The sequence below is a fragment of the Siniperca chuatsi genome, linkage group LG7, assembly GCF_020085105.1.
Source record: "Siniperca chuatsi isolate FFG_IHB_CAS linkage group LG7, ASM2008510v1, whole genome shotgun sequence".
NCBI classification, from domain to species: Eukaryota; Metazoa; Chordata; class Actinopteri; order Centrarchiformes; family Sinipercidae; genus Siniperca; species Siniperca chuatsi.
The window spans coordinates 417,854-438,560 of NC_058048.1; the positions used below are offsets into that span (position 1 = coordinate 417,854).

Here is a 20,707-nt window from a genome sequence, read left to right on the forward strand (position 1 = left end):
GATGAATTTTTTCTCTGATAGTTATAATTTTATTATTAAAGAAACTCATGAAGTCGTTACCACTGAGGGCTATTGTTGGTGTTATGTTGGAATGCCATTTCCTTTCAAGTTTTCGTGATGTTTGCTTTAATTTGCGGGTTTTGGGGTTATACCATGGAGCTAAACTTCTTTGTTTTATTATCTTCTGTTTTAGAGGGGCGATAGAATCGAGTGTCGTTCGCAGTGAGCCTGCAGCAATATACGCAGCCCCTCCCAACCTGACCATCTAGTTGATGGTCAGTTTGGGAGGGGCTGCGATTTGCATAGGAGTCCTCTGTTATATTGAGACATAACATTGAATTAAATGCAGATGGGATCGCTTCCTTGAATTTAGCCACAGCACTATCAGATAGACATCTAGAGTAGGAGTTTTTGCCTAATGGCGTGTAGTCCGGAAGCAGTTCAGAAGTTATTAAATAGTGGTCCGATAATGAAAATGATAATTCTGTGTGAAGACTATTAAATGTTCAATTTCAATGCCATATACCAGAACAAGGTCGAGGGTGTGGTCAAAACAGCGAGTGGGTTTATGTACACTCAAATGAGATAAACGCAGTGCTAAGGCTATGGTCGCTGGTGTCGCTAACTTCACGTTTCTCAAAATGGAGCTGGAAATAATCAGAGTTGGATTCTCAGCGGGTGTGTCACTGAGTGGGGGAGAACTTGTTAGAAACGTGAACAGGTTGGTGGTGAACCTTTATCACTAAAGGAGGCAGAGGAATAGCTAAACATTTGACACACCGAGCAGGAGAGAGCAGGAGAGTGAGAGAGAGAAGCTGCTAAGCTAAAGCACGGTAGCTAGTAAAAATGAATAGCGTGTAAACTGTGGGATTATTGAGTAAGTCGTTAAAAGAAGGAAAGAGCTATGAGTGCTTGAGCTGAACTAGTGAACGTAGTAGTGTCACTGTAATAAAGAATCGAACAAAATTAACTTTGATGAGCTAGAGCAGCAAATATATGCTACTAGTAACACACAAACACCGGTGACCGGAAATGAGACAATATACTTACTGCAGCACGTCTCTCTCAGCGCAGACATACAACACATCATCATCATCATCAACCGGCGAACAGTGAATTGCAGGAAAAATGACATGTACTGTTGCTCTTTTTCAGCAGAGCTGCTTGTTAATTGGTAGATTTTTTGGGTCTCTTTAAAAAAAATGTAATTACCAAATGTAAGTCGTAGAAAAGGTTTCAATTGTAGTCATCTGGACACTGTTTTCAGAATCAAGACGTTTCGGCTCCCATCCGGAAGTGATTCTCAAGTCATTCTCAATTGTGAAGAACTTTAAGTTAATCGAGTCTTCCTGAGGGCAGGGCTTAAGTAACACAGATTAGCTTAACTTTCTGAGTTCTCAGACCATTTTTCACAATTGAGAATGACTTCCGGATGGGAGCCGAAACGTCTTGATTCTGAAAACATTGTCCAGATGACTACGATTGAAACCTTTTCTACGATGGAACATTCCTGGACGAATGAGGGACTACACCGTTTTACCAAATGTAAGTCACATTCAGATAGGTTTTCCATGGGACTGGCACCAAAACACGGGTATCACATTGAAACCAGTCTCAAAAATGTTCAAACAATTCTTAACCCTAGCATAAGAAAATGCTGGTGGAGTTTTGTTACTGTGACAAAACACAGAAAAATAATCATTGTATGAGTTAATACTGTGCTGTGTTGGCTGTCATCATGCTTCCAGCCCAATTGGACCTAACATTGTGTGGGTTTTGTGGTTTGTAGGTATGACACTGGTAAAGACGGCTTCATCGACCTAATGGAGCTGAAGCTGATGATGGAGAAGCTGGGAGCTCCACAGACCCACCTGGGCCTCAAGAATATGATCAAAGAGGTGGACGAAGACTTTGATGGCAAGCTGAGCTTCAGAGAGGTGAGAGTGTGACTTCAGTAGGGACTGATGTGTCCTGTTACAGTACGGTGATGCTGCAAGTGATTTCATACATGATGAGGTTGCTAAATATTAATTATCACCTTTAAAAACTTGGTCATAAAAAGACAGTCACTCACATAATATACCCACATTAGCGAGTGTGGGAAACATTAACATTTATGATAATTGTGGCTCATTTTTAGACTTTTATGTAACAAGTAAAGATCAAATGTTAATGTGTTAGGAGGGAGGATAAATACTACTGAATTTTAGAAAAAGATATAAATGGCACACAGTATCTACTGTATGTATGCATAAATACAGCACTAGTTAACTGCAGATGGCTCTAACACCTGTCGTAAATGTTATGATCTCTGTTCAACCTCAAAATTCTAGAAGTGCCAATCGTACTGCAAATTATATTTGCATATATGCTGAAATCATGAATCCTGTCACAATGCAGTGAATACAGGGAACATGGATAGGACCCAAACACAGATGAAGGCGACAGAGCAGGTGCAGTTCAATGATTTATTTCATATGTGGAGTAGTATAAAGGCTTACAGGCCAGCAGGTTCAGATACAGGTAGGCAGGCAGGCCGGTAAGCAGGCATACAGGCACAGGGGTACAGGGGTAAGGTTCAGGTTCTGGAAATGTTCAAGGCTCATGGTAACTTTAATTGTCTGGCAGGGAATGAATGGAACTGGGCTGGAATATGAACTGAAAGGCTGATGAGGGAATGAGATGCAGGTGAGTAGGTGAGTGGGGAAGGCCAGGCAACTGCAGAGCAGATCAGGTGTGTAGACGGGTAGTGCAGTCAGGTGATGGGGAAAGGAGTGAAAGTCAGAGGGCCTCTGGTGGATGGGTGGAAAATGGCAATGAAGGGTTCTGGGGAATAGGGAATGTGACTGGAGAAGAGGGATAGAGAGACAGATTGTGACAGGCCCCTGGAGGCAGGACAGAGGCCGAGCAGGAGACCTCAGGCGGTTGGCCAGAAAGCAGGGCAGACGGCGGAACTGACCTGGAGGACAGGACCACTCTGGGGTGCCGCCCGGATGGTGGCAATGTAGATAGGGCTTCTCTGTTGTTTTATAACAGGATGTCCCCTTAAGAAGTAGTTAGTGAGTCTTTTCCAAAGATGGATTACCAGCTGGACAAAGTTTCAAACTGCAACCCTTATGGTCCTTGAAGGCACATTATAAGCTGAATTGGTAAGGTCCTCAAGGCAGCTCCTGTATTTTTACCTGATCTTGATACATTCCTTTTAATATTTCAGTTGATATTATACAATTAATTTGCATATAATCAAATGATCACAAACATACTTGGGGTTGGGGTTGGCCTGAATGGGGCTCACAGCTCATTTTGGGTTCATCTGGCCCTGATTTTGTCTGTGTTGATTACCTTGCTTACTGTGTTTCTCAACTTGGTTCTTTCCAGTTTAAAAAGTGTTCATGCTGTGTTGTAGACCAGAATAGAGGTGTGCTGTGTCCATGGACTAGCAGGGAATGAATAATAATAATAATAATGATAATAAAACTTTGATTATAGAGCACTTCAAAACAAAGTACAAAGTGCTTCACAAAGAGAGAAATAAAATACCACGGTGAATGATAAAATATAAAATAAATAAAATACATAAAAACAATAAAATAAACAGACAGCTCAGACAGGATCAGGATATTTTTTCCGATGAAATTGCGTTTTGAGAAGAGACTTAAATGAAGACACTGACTCGGACAACCTAATTTCTTCGGGCAAGTTGTTCCAGAGCCTCGGGGCCCTGATGGCAAAAGCTCTGGCCTCCTTAGTTTTCATCCTGGACTCAGGAACAGACAGAAGACCCCTGCCTGAAGATCTCAAACTACGTAAAGGTTCAGAAGGGATTAAAAGGTCTAAAATATAATCTGGAGCCAGGCCATGAAGAGCCTTAAAAGTAATCAATTAAATTTTATTTATATAGTGCCAATTCATAACAGAAGTTATCTTATTGCGCTTTTCCTATAGAGCAGGTCTAGACCGTACTCTTTATAATATTTATACAGAGAACTAACAAATCCCACCATGAGCAAGAATTTGGCGACAGTGGCAAGGAAAAACTTCCTTTAAGAGGGCAGAAACCTTGGACAGAACCAGACTCAATGGTGGGCGGCTATCCGCCGCTGCCGTGTTAGGTTTTGAGAGAGAGAGAGAGAGAGAGAGAGAGAGAGAGAGAGGGGAGGGGTTTGGGGGAAAGGGATAGGGTATGGGAAAGATCTTAATAAGATCTTAAGATCAATAAGATCTTAAAATCAATCTAAAACAAACAAGGAGCCAATGTAAAGAGGCTAAAACAGGTCTGATGTGATCATACCTCTTGTTTCTGTTACAATAATCAAGGCATGAGGAGATAAAAGCATGTACAACAGTTTCTGCATCACTAAAATTTAAAATAGATTGGATTTTTGCAATGTTTCTGAGGTGATAAAAACATGATTGGACAAGCTTAGTGATATGTTGCTCAAAACATAAATTGCTATCAAACAGGACACCAAAATTTCTTCAAGAATGAAGGATGATTTTGAAGTGTGGAGAAGGGCAAGCTGATAGTTGGGTCATCTCCAGCAGTTCTGTGATCGTGGAAAGCGGAGGTTTGTTTCTCAGTGGATTTGTCATTTTATGAAGGTTAAAAAAACAAATTTAGCCCCCATGCCCCTCACAAAAATGCAGGCTAACTTTGTGAGAGCCCCAAATCCAAAATGACTACCATTGGCCATGTTGAAAATGATCTTTTCAATGATTTGGCCTACAGTGCTGCACAGTACATGGTTTCTGAGACTTTTTGGGTCGAGAAATTCATAATTGATGTTGTTTTGATGATTTTATCTATTTTTGACATTCAAATCCAAGATGGCCGCCGATTTCCAGCTCTGAATGGTTAATTTTTCAACGTCGTCATAGAGCCTTCATATTAGGCTATATGTTATTCACATGAACACAGCAAGGAAACAACTAAACGAAGACAATATTACTTTACTGAATGTATTTGAACTATTTTCCTGCAGTTCCTGCTGATTTTCCGGAGAGCAGCGGCTGGAGAGCTGCAAGAGGAGAGTGGTCTGATGGCTCTGGCCAGACTGTCTGAGATCAATGTCTCCACTGAGGGAGTGATGGGGGCCAAAGACTTTTTTGAAGCCAAGGTACTCTATGTTTGTACTGTATGTTGTCTTGTACTTTCACATTTACACCTTCAGAGTGATAATATTTAGTTTGACCTTAGCTTCGTTAGAGGCATGTTAAACATTATGACTTGTATTTTTATATTTCATTTCAGTCATTTATGATAACATTTTTACTCACTCATTTCTAGACACAAAGGGACAAACCAACAGTGGTAGACATATACAACTTTTATTGCAGTGCACAGGACTTAGCCTTCAACTTTTCTATAGCAAACATTTTAGATGTATAAATAAACTCCGACCATCTGGCCAGAGACAGAGGTCCCCAAGTCCAAGGACCTCTCAATAGACCTCCAAAATAAAGTTGAGCTGAGGCATAGAGCGGGGGTCTCATTTATAACTGTTGTGTATGCACAAAACGGGGCCTGAAAGAGGTGTACACAACTTCCCACGCAAACGTTATGATCTGTAAAACCAAACCTGACAGGAGAATGTGCGTATCTGTAAGTAAACTCTGACCCATGTGTACGTACATTTTGGAGACAGGGAAACTGGCGACGCAGATGGTGAGGTGATGAATTGAAGCCAGATTGTATAATGATGCCTCACACACATTTAATTTCACTTAATATCAAACGTTAATTATAGATCCACGTTATCATAAACATTCAAACCAGCAATGTTATTTATACTTGCACTTGTAGTGAGCCATAACTATTCCTTAAGCACCTTTCAGTTGTAAAAGATACAAGCCCAGTAGTCTAGGCCTATAGCAGATTTTAGTTGTTAGGTTTTGTGTATAAAATCGCTGCAGTGAACACGACGAGCTGTCAGGCGCACAGAGCACACTGAGACACCTCGGTGGCGCACACACTCTGTCTTCTCGCTTCGACTCACCCAGCACACCTTCACCACCTGCACATATGGATTGTCTGCATTAGCAATGTCTGGAAATAAAGCCAGTGACAGCTCTCGCTACACTCCATATCCTCATTATCAGCCCTAATCATAATGCAGGCCAAGCATAACAAAACCCACATAAAAAATGGGTTCACCTGTCAAACTTCCACCTTCAAATGATATCTCTGTGTGGTGGATACCACTGAATGACACGATCATTTTGAGAAGGTGTGAAGTAATCAGTATGATTGCTGTAGACATGCGGTGACACTCGTGCGTAATGCTGCATGATGGATGTGCTGCCACTGCAGAGGACAACGCGAATGGAAGGATCAGGAGAGAACGAGTGTTCAGGGACCACGAAGATTTCCTGGCCCATGATGATGACTGGCTAATAGGCCTACGATTTTAGATTCCTTAGAGCCATGCTCTTGGATCTATGTGCTGAACTGGGTCCAGCATTAGACAAACCAACCCGACGGAACCGCGCCATCCCAGAAATACAAGTAGGCTACTAACCACTCTGGTGTTTCTGGCAACTGGCTGTTACCAGCGGGAATTAGCCGACAGGTTAGGTGTGTTTGATATGATCAACAATATATAATGTTTACCTTTCTGCCTGAAGCCCCTTTTGGGAATAATATAATTCTGTTAAACTCATTGCATTTCCTTTTGTTTGTGACCCGCTGCTATGGCCTGCAAACAATATTTGCTTTCTAATCTCCACCTCACAAGCACCTCGACTTCTGTGTCAGAAAACTTCTTTTTTTTTCATCTCCCTCTCGGCTGTTGTTGCCATGATTCACCGTAAGCAGGCTCATTTATATGCATCAATATTCGTGTGGTGCTTTGTGTTGTCGACTTCCTATGGTTGAATGTGGGTGTGTAGAGAGCGGGATATGAGGCTGATCTACCTGTGCACATTTCCAGGTGGACTGTGATTTATAAAGGGAAAGTTGCCTTCAGGTGTGCATACGCACAGTTTTATAAATCAGAATTTGTTTTGACGCAAGCCATTTTCGCCTTTTGTGCGTACGTACATTTTTAGTAAGGATCCTACGGAGTTTTATAAATGAGACCCCTGGTAAAGAAGATAAGCAAAAGTCTACAGGACAACAGTGACCTCCATCGTTCTCTTTCAATAGGTTCTGTAGCTCACAACACGAGCTGCTTTCTGACAAAATAGAAGTGTTTACATAAGTAGTTACAGTAGGTACATGTACTCTGCAAAAGATGCCAGATGAAGTTAAAGCCATTCACTTAGAAGTTTGGATCAGTTAAACAGGCAAGGTGATGCCTGGTCCTAGACTAAAACTAAGGCAGAAGAAAGCAGCCATGTAGGGCTACTTGGGATTAAAGGATGATTTGTGTTAATAGGAAGGAACACTGTCATTTTGTGTGTTACCAGATGCAGGCTGTGTCTCTGGGCAGCAAGTTTGAGGCTGAGATTCGAGAGGAAAAAGAAGAACGCAAGAGACAGGAAGTGGAGAAAAAACAGAGACAAGCTGCCTTCAAGCAGCTGCAGTCTACCTTCTGCTCATGACCCACAACAGGAGGCGGATAACTACACTGACATGCACAGTCAGTGTTACTGAGATTTTAGAAATAGCTTCACACTCCACTTATACTTTAACCAATGTCATCGCTCAGAATTTAGCACTTTATAACAAAATAGAAAGATGCATTAAAGTAAATACTCACTAAAATACTTGAAAATACCTGATAAAACCTCACAGGCGAGGTTTATTCATATCAGACTTTCTGTTTCACAGAAAACAATAAGGCAAAAACATGGCTTCAGATTTGTAAGGAAATATGTAGTAAACTCTCCAAATTCATGGAAATCTCATAGATATTATTGTGCATTTGTGTGGATTCTTTTCTGTGTGTCCCTTTGTACAAGATCTGTAAGTTTTCATCTCATGGGAATTTTAACTTGTTTAGGCTAAGCGAAGCTGTATTCAGTACGTTCTGCATATGTTGTTTTGAAGCATTTTTAATTTCATGTTACAGTTTGTCATATGATCTTGTTTCATCCTCACCTTGCTAACACTGTTACAATGGGTGTAATTAAATGAACATATACTCTGCAATCTGCAATGTAATAGAAATAGTATAGTAATAGATAATTGTATGAATAACTATGATAGTAATAATAGTACATATTAACATCACATTATTCGTGGCAAATGAAGCCTTATGCAACTTTAGCCACTGATTTTGACTGATCCAACATTAAACAGGTCATACTCTGATTGGCTTTCATGAACAGTATACAGTATGTGGAGGAAACAGTCTGGACCAGCTTTTGATGATTTGATCCACTAACAATACACTCCCTGGTTTTGTTATTGCACCCAAAATCCCCAGATGACCACTAAAGCTCAACTGTGAACTTTAAAGTTGCAAAATCAGGGAGGTTATCTTTAAAGGAATAGTTCAACATTTTGGGAAATGTTTTTTTGCTTTCTTTCTGTGAGTGAGCTGAGAGGACCAAGACCTTGCTTCACTCTGCTTTCAGTCTTAGTACTAAGGTAAGCTAACCACGTCCTGACTCCAGCTCTGTTCTTAACACACAGACATGAGATGAATATCCCTCATCTCATTCCACTCTCAGAAAGAAAGCAAATAAACTAAATTCTCATGACCACAGCAATTAGACAGTTATCATGTGAATTTGAGTATTGTGTACTTTAATACTCTGTTTTCAAAAGCATGCATGCAGTGCAAGTGTGTTATATAGTCTGGAGATTCTAATATATTTTACATCAATTTAGCTTATTTTCCATGTAAAATAGATCAATATTAGAAATGTCCTTGAGCCCTGTATGCATAACAAGTGACTGAAGCTGGGTCCCAGCCTCAAGGTTGGGAGTCTTGGGGAAATAGCAGTAAGGCTTCAGGTGGTTTACCTCTAAATTAGAGTAGACTTGCTATCTTAACTGTAGGTATGATAATGATTCTTCATGTGATTCAATTCCAGATGCTGGAACTGTTTTCTAAGTGATGTCTTTTTGAGTGTCTTTGCGGAAAGGCTTACTGGATGGCCAATGAATGGCCAGCATTGTTTGTATCATTTATTTAAAACAGACTTTAAGGGGTTCTTTACTGTGACATAAGAATTTATGTTTGGTTGAAGAGTGTTAATTTGTGGCTTCTCAAAGTGTATGTAGTGTAGGTCTGAAAGGGGTACTCCAGTGATTTAGTATTGCACTTCCATAAAGTTGGGGGATTTGCAAGAGACAGATTTTTTGAAAAACTCCAAAAACACTGGATCCTACATTCCCTATGCCATACTTGATATAAACTTTGATTAGACCCTTCTTCCCTGGTAAAGATCTTTCAAACTCCACGGCCCCGGTTTGTAACACATGTTTTATGTTATAAATTTGTAATCTACAAGCCCAATGACATCATTAGGATGTCATCAGGGTTATTTTCTCAGGCTTGACAAAGCTCCTCCAGACCCTCAGAAGATACTGTTTTCACAGACTAAATAGTACTAACCATGACCAGTTCAATTCAATTTTATTTATATATCGCCAATTCATAACAGAAGTTATCTCATTGCACTTTTCCTATAGTGCAGGTCTAGACCGTACTCTTTGTAATATTATTTACAGAGACCCTACAAATCCCACCACGAGCAAGCATTTGGCGATATTCTTATCTCTTATGTAAGAAGGATCCCATTTCAGGGTTCTTTCAAGTCTACATTTTAACATTAAATGCATCAGAAGGGGTCAGAATGACAGAAAAATAAGAGACATGCATATTTCTTCATGATGTGGTCTCCGGAATCTTATATCTATCTATCTATTCTACAGTGTGGTACAATAATGAAAAGCACAGGGTGACGGGTGTGTTACAGACTCAACTTGAAGCATCCTGTCACTGAGCCACAGAGCTCACTCTACTGTATGTCAAGTCTAATTTAACTATGAGCCCTTGCAGTCTCTATTGATATAGTCTCTATTGATATAACACTTGATATAACACTTTGTTACTAACCACACAGTGTTTAACACTGTGTGGTTAGTAACAAAGTGTTATATCAATAGCTTTGCTATGCAGCTATGTGATACTTAAAGGAATAGCTCAATATTTTGGGAAATAGGCTTATTAGCTTTCTTTAAGAGTGAGATGTGAATATAGATATCAATCTGTGTGTTAAGTACAGAGCTGGAGTCAGAATGTAGTTAGCTTAACATAAAGACTGGAAGCAGGGGGCAACAGGCTAGCCTGGCTGTGTCCAAACAGAATAAATACCCTAGAGACCTTTAGAGGTGTTGGTAGATGTGTTTTTGAATCGTAGGAATAATAATGGTAATATTAGTAATAAGAATAACAATTGTAGTAGCAGTTGTCGAACAGGAACACAGGGAGAGCAGGTAGCCCACAACCACAGATCCAGTCTCTGCAGCTCTGGAGGCAGAAATACCTGCTGAAAGCGACAGAAGGAGAGAGGAGAGAGACGAGACAGCACAAAACTACGGGAGAGAGAAGATGTCAAGTTAGTAACATGCAGTAATGGGATAAAAATGTATACAGATAAAGAGGAAAGAGGTGCATCATGGGAAGTCTCCCGGCAGTCTAGGCCTATAGCAGCATAACTAAGGGATGGTTCAGGACTCACCCAAGCCAGCCCTAACTATAAGCTTTATCAAAGAGGAAAGTCTTAAGCCTACTCTTAAATGTGGAGATATACAAATGTACTGCATTGATATTAACAAATTAAAAGTAAGAAAATTAATAAATAATATACAGCATAATGGAACTGAAATATATTTATATGTATAATATGTTAGAATAAAAATAAAGAGAAACTAAAAAATAAACTAATTAGAATCAACATCAATTATATATGAAGCTCATCCCTAACCCTTCACACAACTATTTGACAACTTTGGTATCAATTTTGGAACCTAAAAGTGGAGTCATGGGCCCTAAAAAGCTGAGAAACCCTGACCTAAGCAGTGCTTATTGTTAAGTGCAGTTCATGTATCTGGCCCTTTATTTACTCTGTAGTAACGTATTGAAGATGTAGCATGTTCGAATTGTCATATAACAAAACTACTGTATGTATCACATACCTTCTTTGGTATTTGTTGTGGAAATTGACAATGTATTTTTTCATAAATAAAATAGTATATATTGTTATTTGTTTTAGCAGAGACTTATAATTTGCCAAATATAAAAAAGGTAAGTGAAATATATTTTTGGTCACTTGTAAAGATGTCGTGTTGTTATACTCCCTGTCAGAATGGAAATGTTTGACTTAATTGCAATAAAGGATAAATAAAACTTAAAAAATACTGAATACAAATTTTTACTCATGAAGGAGGCTTAGTAGCATTATTGGGAAAATCATACACTTCATAAATATTAATATAATCTTGACACAATCCCTAATATCCATTCTCTAAACCGCTTGTCCTGTACAGTGTCACTGGGGGTTGGAGCCTATCCCAGCATGCATTAGGCAAGGGTCAGAGTACTAGATGGGCTACCAGTTCATCACAGGGCTAACACATACAGAGTGACATACAGGCCTTTTAGAGTCTCAGATTCACCTGCGCTACATGGACGAACATGCAAACCCAAGACCTTCCTGCTGTGAGCCAACAGTGCTCAGTGTCATGTAAATAATTGTACAGCATTTCATTAATGGATGTCTAGTTAGACAATAAAAACATCACCTCTCCCTATCCCCTGGCTGCCTCATTCCAGATGTTTGGTTCTGGATCTTTGTCCTCCAATAGATTCAGCCTGTCCTCTTATGTTTCTCTTGTCTTTCTATCTCTCAGTTGTGTGCATGTTGTCCATGTCTCTCTCTCCCTCTGTGTGTTTGTTTCTTTTCTCCTACCTGTGTGAATGGTGTGCTTGAGCTCAGGTTCTATCTGTTTTGCTACACTTGAAGTTGCACAATGTCCTCCCGGATCCCTTCTTCATATATGTTTACAATCTATCTACAATTGTGTCTTCCTGATTGTCCATACTGTAATTGTACTACATATACAACATCTATTGCATGTCTGTCCGTCCTGGGAGAGGGATCCCTCCTCTGTTGCTCTTCTTGAGGTTTCTTCCATTTTTTCCCCCATTAAAGTTTTTCTTCATTCAATCGAGGGTCTAACGACAGAGGGTGTGGTATGCTGTACAGATTTAAGCCCCCTGAGGCAAATTTGTGATATTGAGCTATATATTGACTGTGTTTAAAAGTCCTAAGAAATTAATTTTAACATTACAGACAGTATAAGAAAGCATTAACGTTAGAATGAGTTGTTTTTGCGGGTGTGTGATATGGCGTTTAATTAGTCTCAAACCCCACGCGCATAAAAAAACAGGTGCGTACGAGCGCACAGAACAGTATCTGCAAGCGGAAAACCTTCCTCACGCCGGGATTCCGCCAGACAAGGCTCTATAACGTCGTGTCTGCAATCCGATTTTACGTTCTCCAAGCGGCTTCATACCCCACCGGGAGCATTTCAAAAGCAGAGCGGTTTACCTGCCCAACGTTGTTGATTTGGTCCTTTTTTCTTGACTTTTCTGGTTCTACTATGTTAAGTAAGTAGGATACGTAGTTAAATGGTTTCTATTTTTGTCTTGTTTTAGTTGTGTTTTATGTTGATATACGACTGGGAGTCTGCACAGGGTGTTTTATTTTGAAAATTGACCAGATTCTCAATGCCATGTTAATCAATTGGCTTTTCAGACAGAGAGCGGTGAGGAGCAGAGGTCCGCTGTCAGCTCGCGCTCAGCAGCGATAGTTTCGGCGCGCCGCGAGCGAATATTGCAAGAAAACACATTGATAATCTATTATAAACGATATAAATTGATATTTTATATGAAATAAATGATCTGATTATTTTGATTTCTCTGCCCCTATCCCCGCTGTTCTCCTGGAGTGATTCCCCCCACATGACGAAATATCAAGATCTGCCCATGAGCTGAGGCAGGGACTCAATTTTCTTCTGATTGGCTGGCAGGTCGCTTGTCTCACCTAGCTTCACGTCTGCATTCAAGGATTACATTCAATTAAATTTTATTTATATAGCGCCAATTCATAACAGAAGTTATCTCATTGCACTTTTCCTATACAGCAAGTCTAGACCGTACTCTTTATGATATTATTTACAGAGACCCAACAAATCCCACCATGAGCAAGCATTTGGCGACAGTGGCAAGGAAAAACTTCCTTTTAAGAGGCAGAAACCTCGGGCAGAACCAGAGTCAATAGTGGGCGGCCATCCTCGCTGGTGTTAGGTTTTGAGAGAGAGAGAGAGAGAGAGAGAAATTTTGGGGGAGGGGGAGAGGGAGACACAATGCAAATACCACCTAGAATTTTTAAAATACTAGAAATGTAATCGTAGTGTTAATTAATAAATTAATAATAATAGGAATGACAGCTATAGGAATAATAATGACAACAACAACTGTAGTTGTAGCAGTTGTCGAGCAGGAACACGGGGGCAGCAAGGAGAGAGGAAGGAAACGAGAAAGCGCAAAACTACGGGAGAGAGAAGATGTCGCGTTAGTAACATGCAGTAATGGGATAAAAATGCATACAGATGGAGAGCGAGAGAAGGAGAGAGGAAAGAGGTGCATCATGGGAAGTCTCCCGGCAGTCTAGGCCTATAGCAACATAACTAAGGGATGGTTCAGGACTCACCCAAGCCAGCCCTAACTATAAGCTTTATCAAAGAGGAAAGTCTTAAGCCTACTCTTAAATGTGGAGATGGTGTCTGCCTCCCGAACCCAAACTGGGACCTGATTCCACACAAGAGGAGCTTGATAACTGAAGGCTCTGGCTCCCGGTCTACTTTTGGAGACTCTAGGAACCACAAGTAACCCTGCATTCTGGGAGCGCATTGTTCTAATGGGGTTATAAGGTATTATGAGGTCTTTAAGATACGCTGATGACTGACCATTAAGAGCTTTGTAGGTGAGGAGAAGGATTTTAGTCTAGTCTGGATTTTACAGGGAGCCAGTGCAGAGAAGCTAATATTGGAGAAATGTGATCTATTTTTCTAGTTCTTGTCAGTACACGTGCAGCAGCATTCTGTGCATGCATGGACTAGTTTTTCAGCATGATTTTGAGACAGGATGTGCCTGATTTTTGCAACGTTGCGTAGGTGAAAAAAGGTAGTCTGTTTCACGTGGGAGTTAAAGGACCTTCACTGCTGCAGAAATTTTTCTGTACCCTTCCCCAGATCTGTGGCTTGATACAATCCTTTCTCGTCGGTCGACAGACAATTCCTTGGCCTTCATGGCTTGGTTTGTGCTCTGACATGCATTGTTAACTGTGGGACCTTATATAGACAGGTGTGTGCCTTTCCAAATCATGTCCAGTCAACTGAATTTACCACAGGTGGACTCCAATGAAGTTGTAGAAACATCTCAAGTATGGTCAGTGGAAACAGGATGCACCTGAGCTCAGTTTTGAGTGTCATGGCAAAGGCTGTGAATACTTATGTACATGTGATTTTTTTCATTTTTTATTTTTAATAAATTTGCAAAGTTTTCAAACAAACTTCTTTCACGTTGTCATTATGGGGTATTGTTTGTAGAATTTTGAGGAAAATAATGAATTTAATCCATTTTGGAATAAGGCTGTAACATAACAAAATGTGGAAAAAGTGAAGCGCTGTGAATACTTTCCAAATGCACTGTATGTGTTTGTGTAAGCTGAATGCTGTTGAGTTTTTCTTATTTAACTTGTTACAGTAGATGTTTTTGAACTTGGCTAGGAACAGGATGAAGGAAAAGGCATGAGACTAGAGGCATCATTCCGTTTCTATATTTGATTGGCCAAAAACCTGTACAAAATCAAAGGCTGTGTCTGCCTAACACTGTAAAGGACAAAGGATGGGTCAACTTTGCAATAACTACAATACACTGGTTACCAGCTAAATAATGGACAAACTTGTACTGAAACATGTTTATAAAGACAGTAGTAAATACAGAGTGTTTGTTGTAGAGGAGTGTCGAAGGATGTCCCAAGTTGAGATAAGATGATCTGCATGGGTCAGCTGCACAGCCAGGGAGCAGGATGACAATAGCATCACTACAGGGACGTGTGAGGGAAAAGAGGGATTTAAATTCAACAACTCAGATCATACATCACTTAGCTGCGGGAGCATCTACACAGAAATATTTAGACATGTATAGCACCAATTCCTCCTGACTCACAGTATGCATTTACCTGGGCCGGGGAGGGGGCTTCTCAGCTAATCAAACTTTACAGTGATAGTCTAATTTCTACAATCAGACAGTTTTTTTTATTTCAATCTGTGCACCGGCTTCATCTGCAAATGTTTAAGTTCTGAAGCATGGACACACTGCATAACAAGGCTAATGTTAGCTACATATGCTAGCGTATTTAGCTTTTTCATCCTGGGAAATCACAAGCTATGACTCTCAAGCTATGTGTTGTATACTTACATAAACACAATAGATGGCGCCTCTGCCAAATGTACATTTCGAGGGAAAAACCAACCAGACTCACAACAGCGGGATCTGTGCACGCCCATGACAATTCCTTAGTGATGCTGTCTGACCCCGACCACTTAAATGAATAAAATCATCAGAAGAGGAGTTATACAGTGGTGTGAAAAAGTGTTTGCCCCCTTCCTGATTTCTTATTTTTTTGCATATTTGTCACACTTAAATGTTTCAGATCATCAAACAAATTTAAATATTAGTCAAAGATAACACAAGTAAACACAAAATGCAGTTTTCAAATGAAGGTTGTTATTATTAAGGAAAAACAAAATCCAAACCTACATGGCCCTGTGTGAAATAGTGATTGCCCCCTAAACCTAATAACTGGTTGGGCCACCCTTAGCAGCAACAACTGCAATCAAGCGTTTGCGATAACTTGCAATGAGTCTTTTACAGTGCGGTGGAGGAATTTTGGCTCACTCATCTTTGCAGAATTGTTGTAATTCAGCCACATTGGAGAGTTTGAGCATGAACTGCCTTTTTTAGGTCATGCCACAGCATCTCAATAGGATTCAGGTCATGACTTCGACTAGGCCACTCCAAAGTCTTCATTTTGTTCTTCTTCAGCCATTCAGAGGTGGACTTGCTGGTGTGTTTTGGATTATTGTCCTGCTGCAGAACCCAAGTTCGCTTCAGCTTGAGGTTACGGAGAGATGGCATTCTCCTTCAGGAGTTTTTGGTAGACAGCAGAATTCATGGTTCCATTTATCACAGCAATTCTTCCAGGTCCTGAAGCAGCAAAACAGCCCCAGACCATCACACTACCACCACCATATTTTACTGTTGGTATGATGTTCTTTTTCTGAAATGCGGTGTTACTTTTACACCAGATTTAATGGGACACACACCTTCCAAAAAGTTCAACTTTTGTCTCGTCAGTCCACAGAGTATTTTTCCCAAAAGTCTTGGGGATCATCAAGAGGTTTTCTGGCAAAAATGAGACGAGCCTTAATGTTCTTTTTGCTCAGCAGTGGTTTTCGTCTTGGAACTCTGCCATGCAGGCAATTTTTGCCCAGTCTCTTTCTTATGGTGGAGTCATGAACACTGACCTTAACTGAGGCAAGTGAGGCCTGAAATTTCTTTGGAAATTGTTGTGGGGTCTTTTGTGACCTCTTGGATGAGTCACCACTGCCCTCTTGGGGTAATTTTGGTCGGCCGGCCACTCCTGAGAAGGTTCACCACTGTTCCATGTTTTTGCCATTCGTGGATAATGTCTCTCACTGTGGCTCGCTGGAGTCCCAAATCTTTAGAAATGGCTTTATAACCTTTTCCAGACTGATAGATCTCAATTACTTTCTCTCTCTCATTTGTTCCTGAATTTCTTTGGATCTTTGGATGATGTCTAGCTTTTGAAGATCTTTTGGTCTACTTCACATGGCATGTCCTATTTAAGTGATTTCTTGATTGAGAACTGTCGTAATGCACGATCACTGAACCTGAAATGCAGAACACAATAGAACAGAGCTGGGTATCTTTGCAACAGATTTATTTAGAAGTAGTGCTTAATATCTGTGCAGAAGTCAGACGTAGTTCACCGTCACCCCCGAGGACTCGACCGGTCCGGGTCGAGGAAGAAGTGGCGACGTTCTGGATGGAGACCGAGGAGGCAGGTTCTGGTTTGGCGGGCGTAGTGGAATTGAGCTGAACTGGCCAGGTGGCGGACCCGTAGAGATAGTTGGCTGGACCCGATTGGCAGCAGGCTCCGGAGGTGAGATTGGCAGGGCAGACGAGGCAGCTGGCTCGTGTAGCGTGGCAGTGGGTGAAGAGACAAGCTTGGCAGAGGTCCGAGGACTGACTGTGGCTGAGATCACCAGCAGTGAGTAACTATGAGTGACAGAGACACAATCAAGTTACTACAAGTAAAAAAGTGAAAAAGAATTAATTACTTATTTGGGGTCGAGGTAGGAGCCGTTACGTGGGTTTCGTACAAGAGTACAGAGACGATCTGGCGCTGGTAGTGTGGAAGAGCCTGGTAGATATGCAGTGGAGACTGATGAGTGATTGATGACAGGTGTGCTGGTGATCAGCAGGCAGGAGATCAGGAAGCCAGACCAGAACGTACACACACACACACACACACACACACACACACACACACACACACACACACACACACACACACACACACACACACACACAGACAGAGTAATGAACAGGGGACAGCCAGGAAACACAAGGAGGGGAAAACATACTGGAACACACAGGGTGTGGCTAGAGAAATTTAACTCAGGTGTGATAAACCACAGTTAAGTTGTGTTTTAACAGGTGGGGCAATCACTTTTTCACACAGGGCCATGTAGGTTTGGATTTTGTTTTCCCTTAATAATAACAACCTTCATTTAAAACTGCATTTTGTGTTTACTTGTGGTATCTTTGACTACTATTTAAATTTGTTTGATGATCTGAAACATTTAAGTGTGACAAATATGCAAAAAAATAAGAAATCAGGAAGGGGGGAAACACTTTTTCACACCACTGTACATAAAAACCTAAATAAAATTACCACTGCTGAAATAGCACAACAAAATATTAGAATTAAATGTGGACTCTTAAACATCAGATCTCTGTCATCTAAAGCTGTAATAGTAAATTATTTAATATCAGAGTATCATATTGACTTATTTTGTCTTACTGAAACCTGGCTGGGTAATCAAAAATATGTTAGCCTAAATTAATCCACTCTGCCCAGTCATATTAATACTCACATTCCCTAAGGCGCTGGCCGAGGAGGTGGAGTTGCAGCCATCTTTGACTCAAGCCTATTAATCAACCCTTGTTCTTGTCTTGTCACACCCAACCTGGAAAACATGACAGCCAATTCTATTTTTTATAGTGTACCGCGCTCCTGGTTAATATTTTGAATTTTTATCTGATTTCTCAGTTTTCATCAAGTTTAGTCCTTAAAACACAAAGTAATTATTGTAGGGGATTTAAATATTCATGTGGACGTTGAAAATAATAGCATTAGTACTGTGTTTATATCATTATTAGATTTGATTGGCTTTTGTGTACGTAAGCCGACTCACTGTTTTAACCACACCCTCGACCTTGTTCTGGTATATGGCATTGAAATTGAACATTTAATAGTCTTTCCACAGAATCCTTCATTTTTTCATATTTGTCCAATATTAGCCTCTCTGCACTGGCTCCCTATAAAATCCAGAATTTAAAATCCTTGTCCTCACCTACATAGCTCTTAATGGTCAGGCACCATCATATCTTAAAGAGCTCATAATACCTTATTACCCCATTAGAACACTACATTCCCAGAATGCAGGGTTACTTGTGGTTCCTAGAGTCTCCAAAAGTAGAATGGGATCCAGAGCCTTCAGTTGTCAAGCTCCTTTCCTGTGGCTTATAGTTAGGACTGGCTTGGGTGAGTCCTGAACCATCCCTTAATTATGCTGCTATAGGCCTAGACTGCTGGGAGACTTCCCATGATACACTGAGCTCCTCTCTCCTTCTCTCCCTCTCCATCTGTATGCATTTTTAACCCACTACTGCATGTTACTAACTTGACATCTTCTCTCTCCCGTAGTTTTGTGCTTTCTTGTCACTCTCCTCTCTCCTTCTGTTGCTTTCAGCAGTTATTTCTGCCTCCGGAGCTGCAGAGACTGGATCTGTGGTTGTGGGCTACCTGCTGCCCATGTTATTGGCCTTATTACTATTATTGTCATTATTATTCCTATGAATATCATTCCTATTATTATTACTTTATGTCATATGGGGTGCAGTATGTGGACCCAAATGTAGATGACCAGGAAGCGGTATGAGGATGAAGTAGCCGCATGGCTACAGTGTTTATTAGGGTGAAGTAGCTTACAGGCAGGTACAAGCAGACAGACTGGTATGCAGACAGGCATCAAACAGGTAACAGGCAGGTAGGCATATACAGGTCCAGGAATAGGAAATGGGTTACCAGCTGGCAGCAGTAGAAACCAAGCAAAGAGTCCAGCAAGGCTGAACAAATCTGACAGGCAGCATGTAAAGTATAAAGTCCACTTTCCTCTCTCCTTCTCTCCCTCTCCATCTGTATGCATTTTTATTCCATTACTGCATGTTACTAACTCTTCTTCTCTCTCCCGTAGTTTTGTGCTTTCTTGTTTCTCTCCTCTCTCCTTCTGTGGCTTTCAGCAGGTATTTCTGCCTCCGGAGCTGCAGAGACTGGATCTGTGGTTGTGGGCCACCTGCTGCCCCCGTGTTCCTGCTTCACAACTGCTACTACAGTTGTTGTTATTTGCTCTGTTACTGATGCTGACATTATTCTTCCTATAACTGTCATTCCTATTATTACTAATTTATTAATATTAACACTACAATTACTATTCTACTATATTAAAAAAAAAATTCTACGTGGTCCTTGCATTGTGCCTCCCTAACCCTACCCCCCCCAAAACCTCTCTCTCTCTCTCTCTCTCTCAAAACCTAACACGGCAGCGGCAGATGGCCAAAAATCAAAACTGGAGGGAAAGCAATCAAAGACAGGAAGTAAAACCACAAGACACACAAGGAGAGGAACACACTACAAAATAAAACAGGAAATGACAAAACCTCAAGCTATAACACTTTATGAATATTACCATTACATTATTGTTATTTTAAAATCAAGGTGGTCCCTCCACCTCCACCACCCACCATTCTCTCTCTCCGCCTCTCTCATCTCTCTCCCCACCCCCTTCACGCTCTTTTGACACCCCCAGACAGAGAGAAAGAAAGAGATAGGTGGCACACATAATATAAACTACAACTGTAGTTTTTTGGCTTGCAGAGAATATTTCAGTCTGGACAATATCATTCCACACCCTGCTGCCAGAATTTTGTTTGTGTCTAATATCATATTATATGTTGCTTATCTCTAAACAGTATCACAGCCTTCTCCGCCATGGCCCCTCCAAAGTCTGCAGCCTTAATACCGCCAAGATTCCATCTTCAGCTGAGGTGCCACATCACTTAAATTCATCTGCCTCTGCTGCAGCCCCCACTGGAGTTCCACTTCTGTCTGCAGTTGCCTTCTTATTATGCCCTGCTTCATGGTGACATTCTCATTTGGAACTAATAATATTCTAATTTGTTTTCAGATATTACCCAAGTCCAATGTTTTCTGAAATACACAATTTAAACAATACTGTATTAATCTAGTAGATTAAGTAGATAATCTATTGCTTCTTTAAAACACCATTTAATGTTGCAGTCATTTCTCATTG

General features: G+C 40.7%; 1 protein-coding gene across 3 annotated transcripts in view; it reads left to right on the forward strand.

Moving 5' to 3' along the window:
• Nucleotides 1–20,707, forward strand: part of efhd1 (EF-hand domain family, member D1) — a 51,780-nt gene that overhangs the window by 30,405 nt on the left and 668 nt on the right. The window contains exons 2-5 of one of the 3 annotated variants that reach the window (XM_044202257.1): nt 1,790–1,937; nt 4,983–5,117; nt 7,408–7,580; nt 20,367–20,496. In XM_044202257.1, coding sequence (XP_044058192.1) covers nt 1,790–1,937; nt 4,983–5,117; nt 7,408–7,542 — 418 coding nt within the window. In that variant the 3' untranslated portion in view covers nt 7,543–7,580; nt 20,367–20,496. Of the gene's footprint in view, nt 1–1,789; nt 1,938–4,982; nt 5,118–7,407; nt 10,010–20,366; nt 20,537–20,707 lie in introns of those variants that run through there. The other 2 variants (XM_044202255.1, XM_044202256.1) reach the window with 2 other exon arrangements.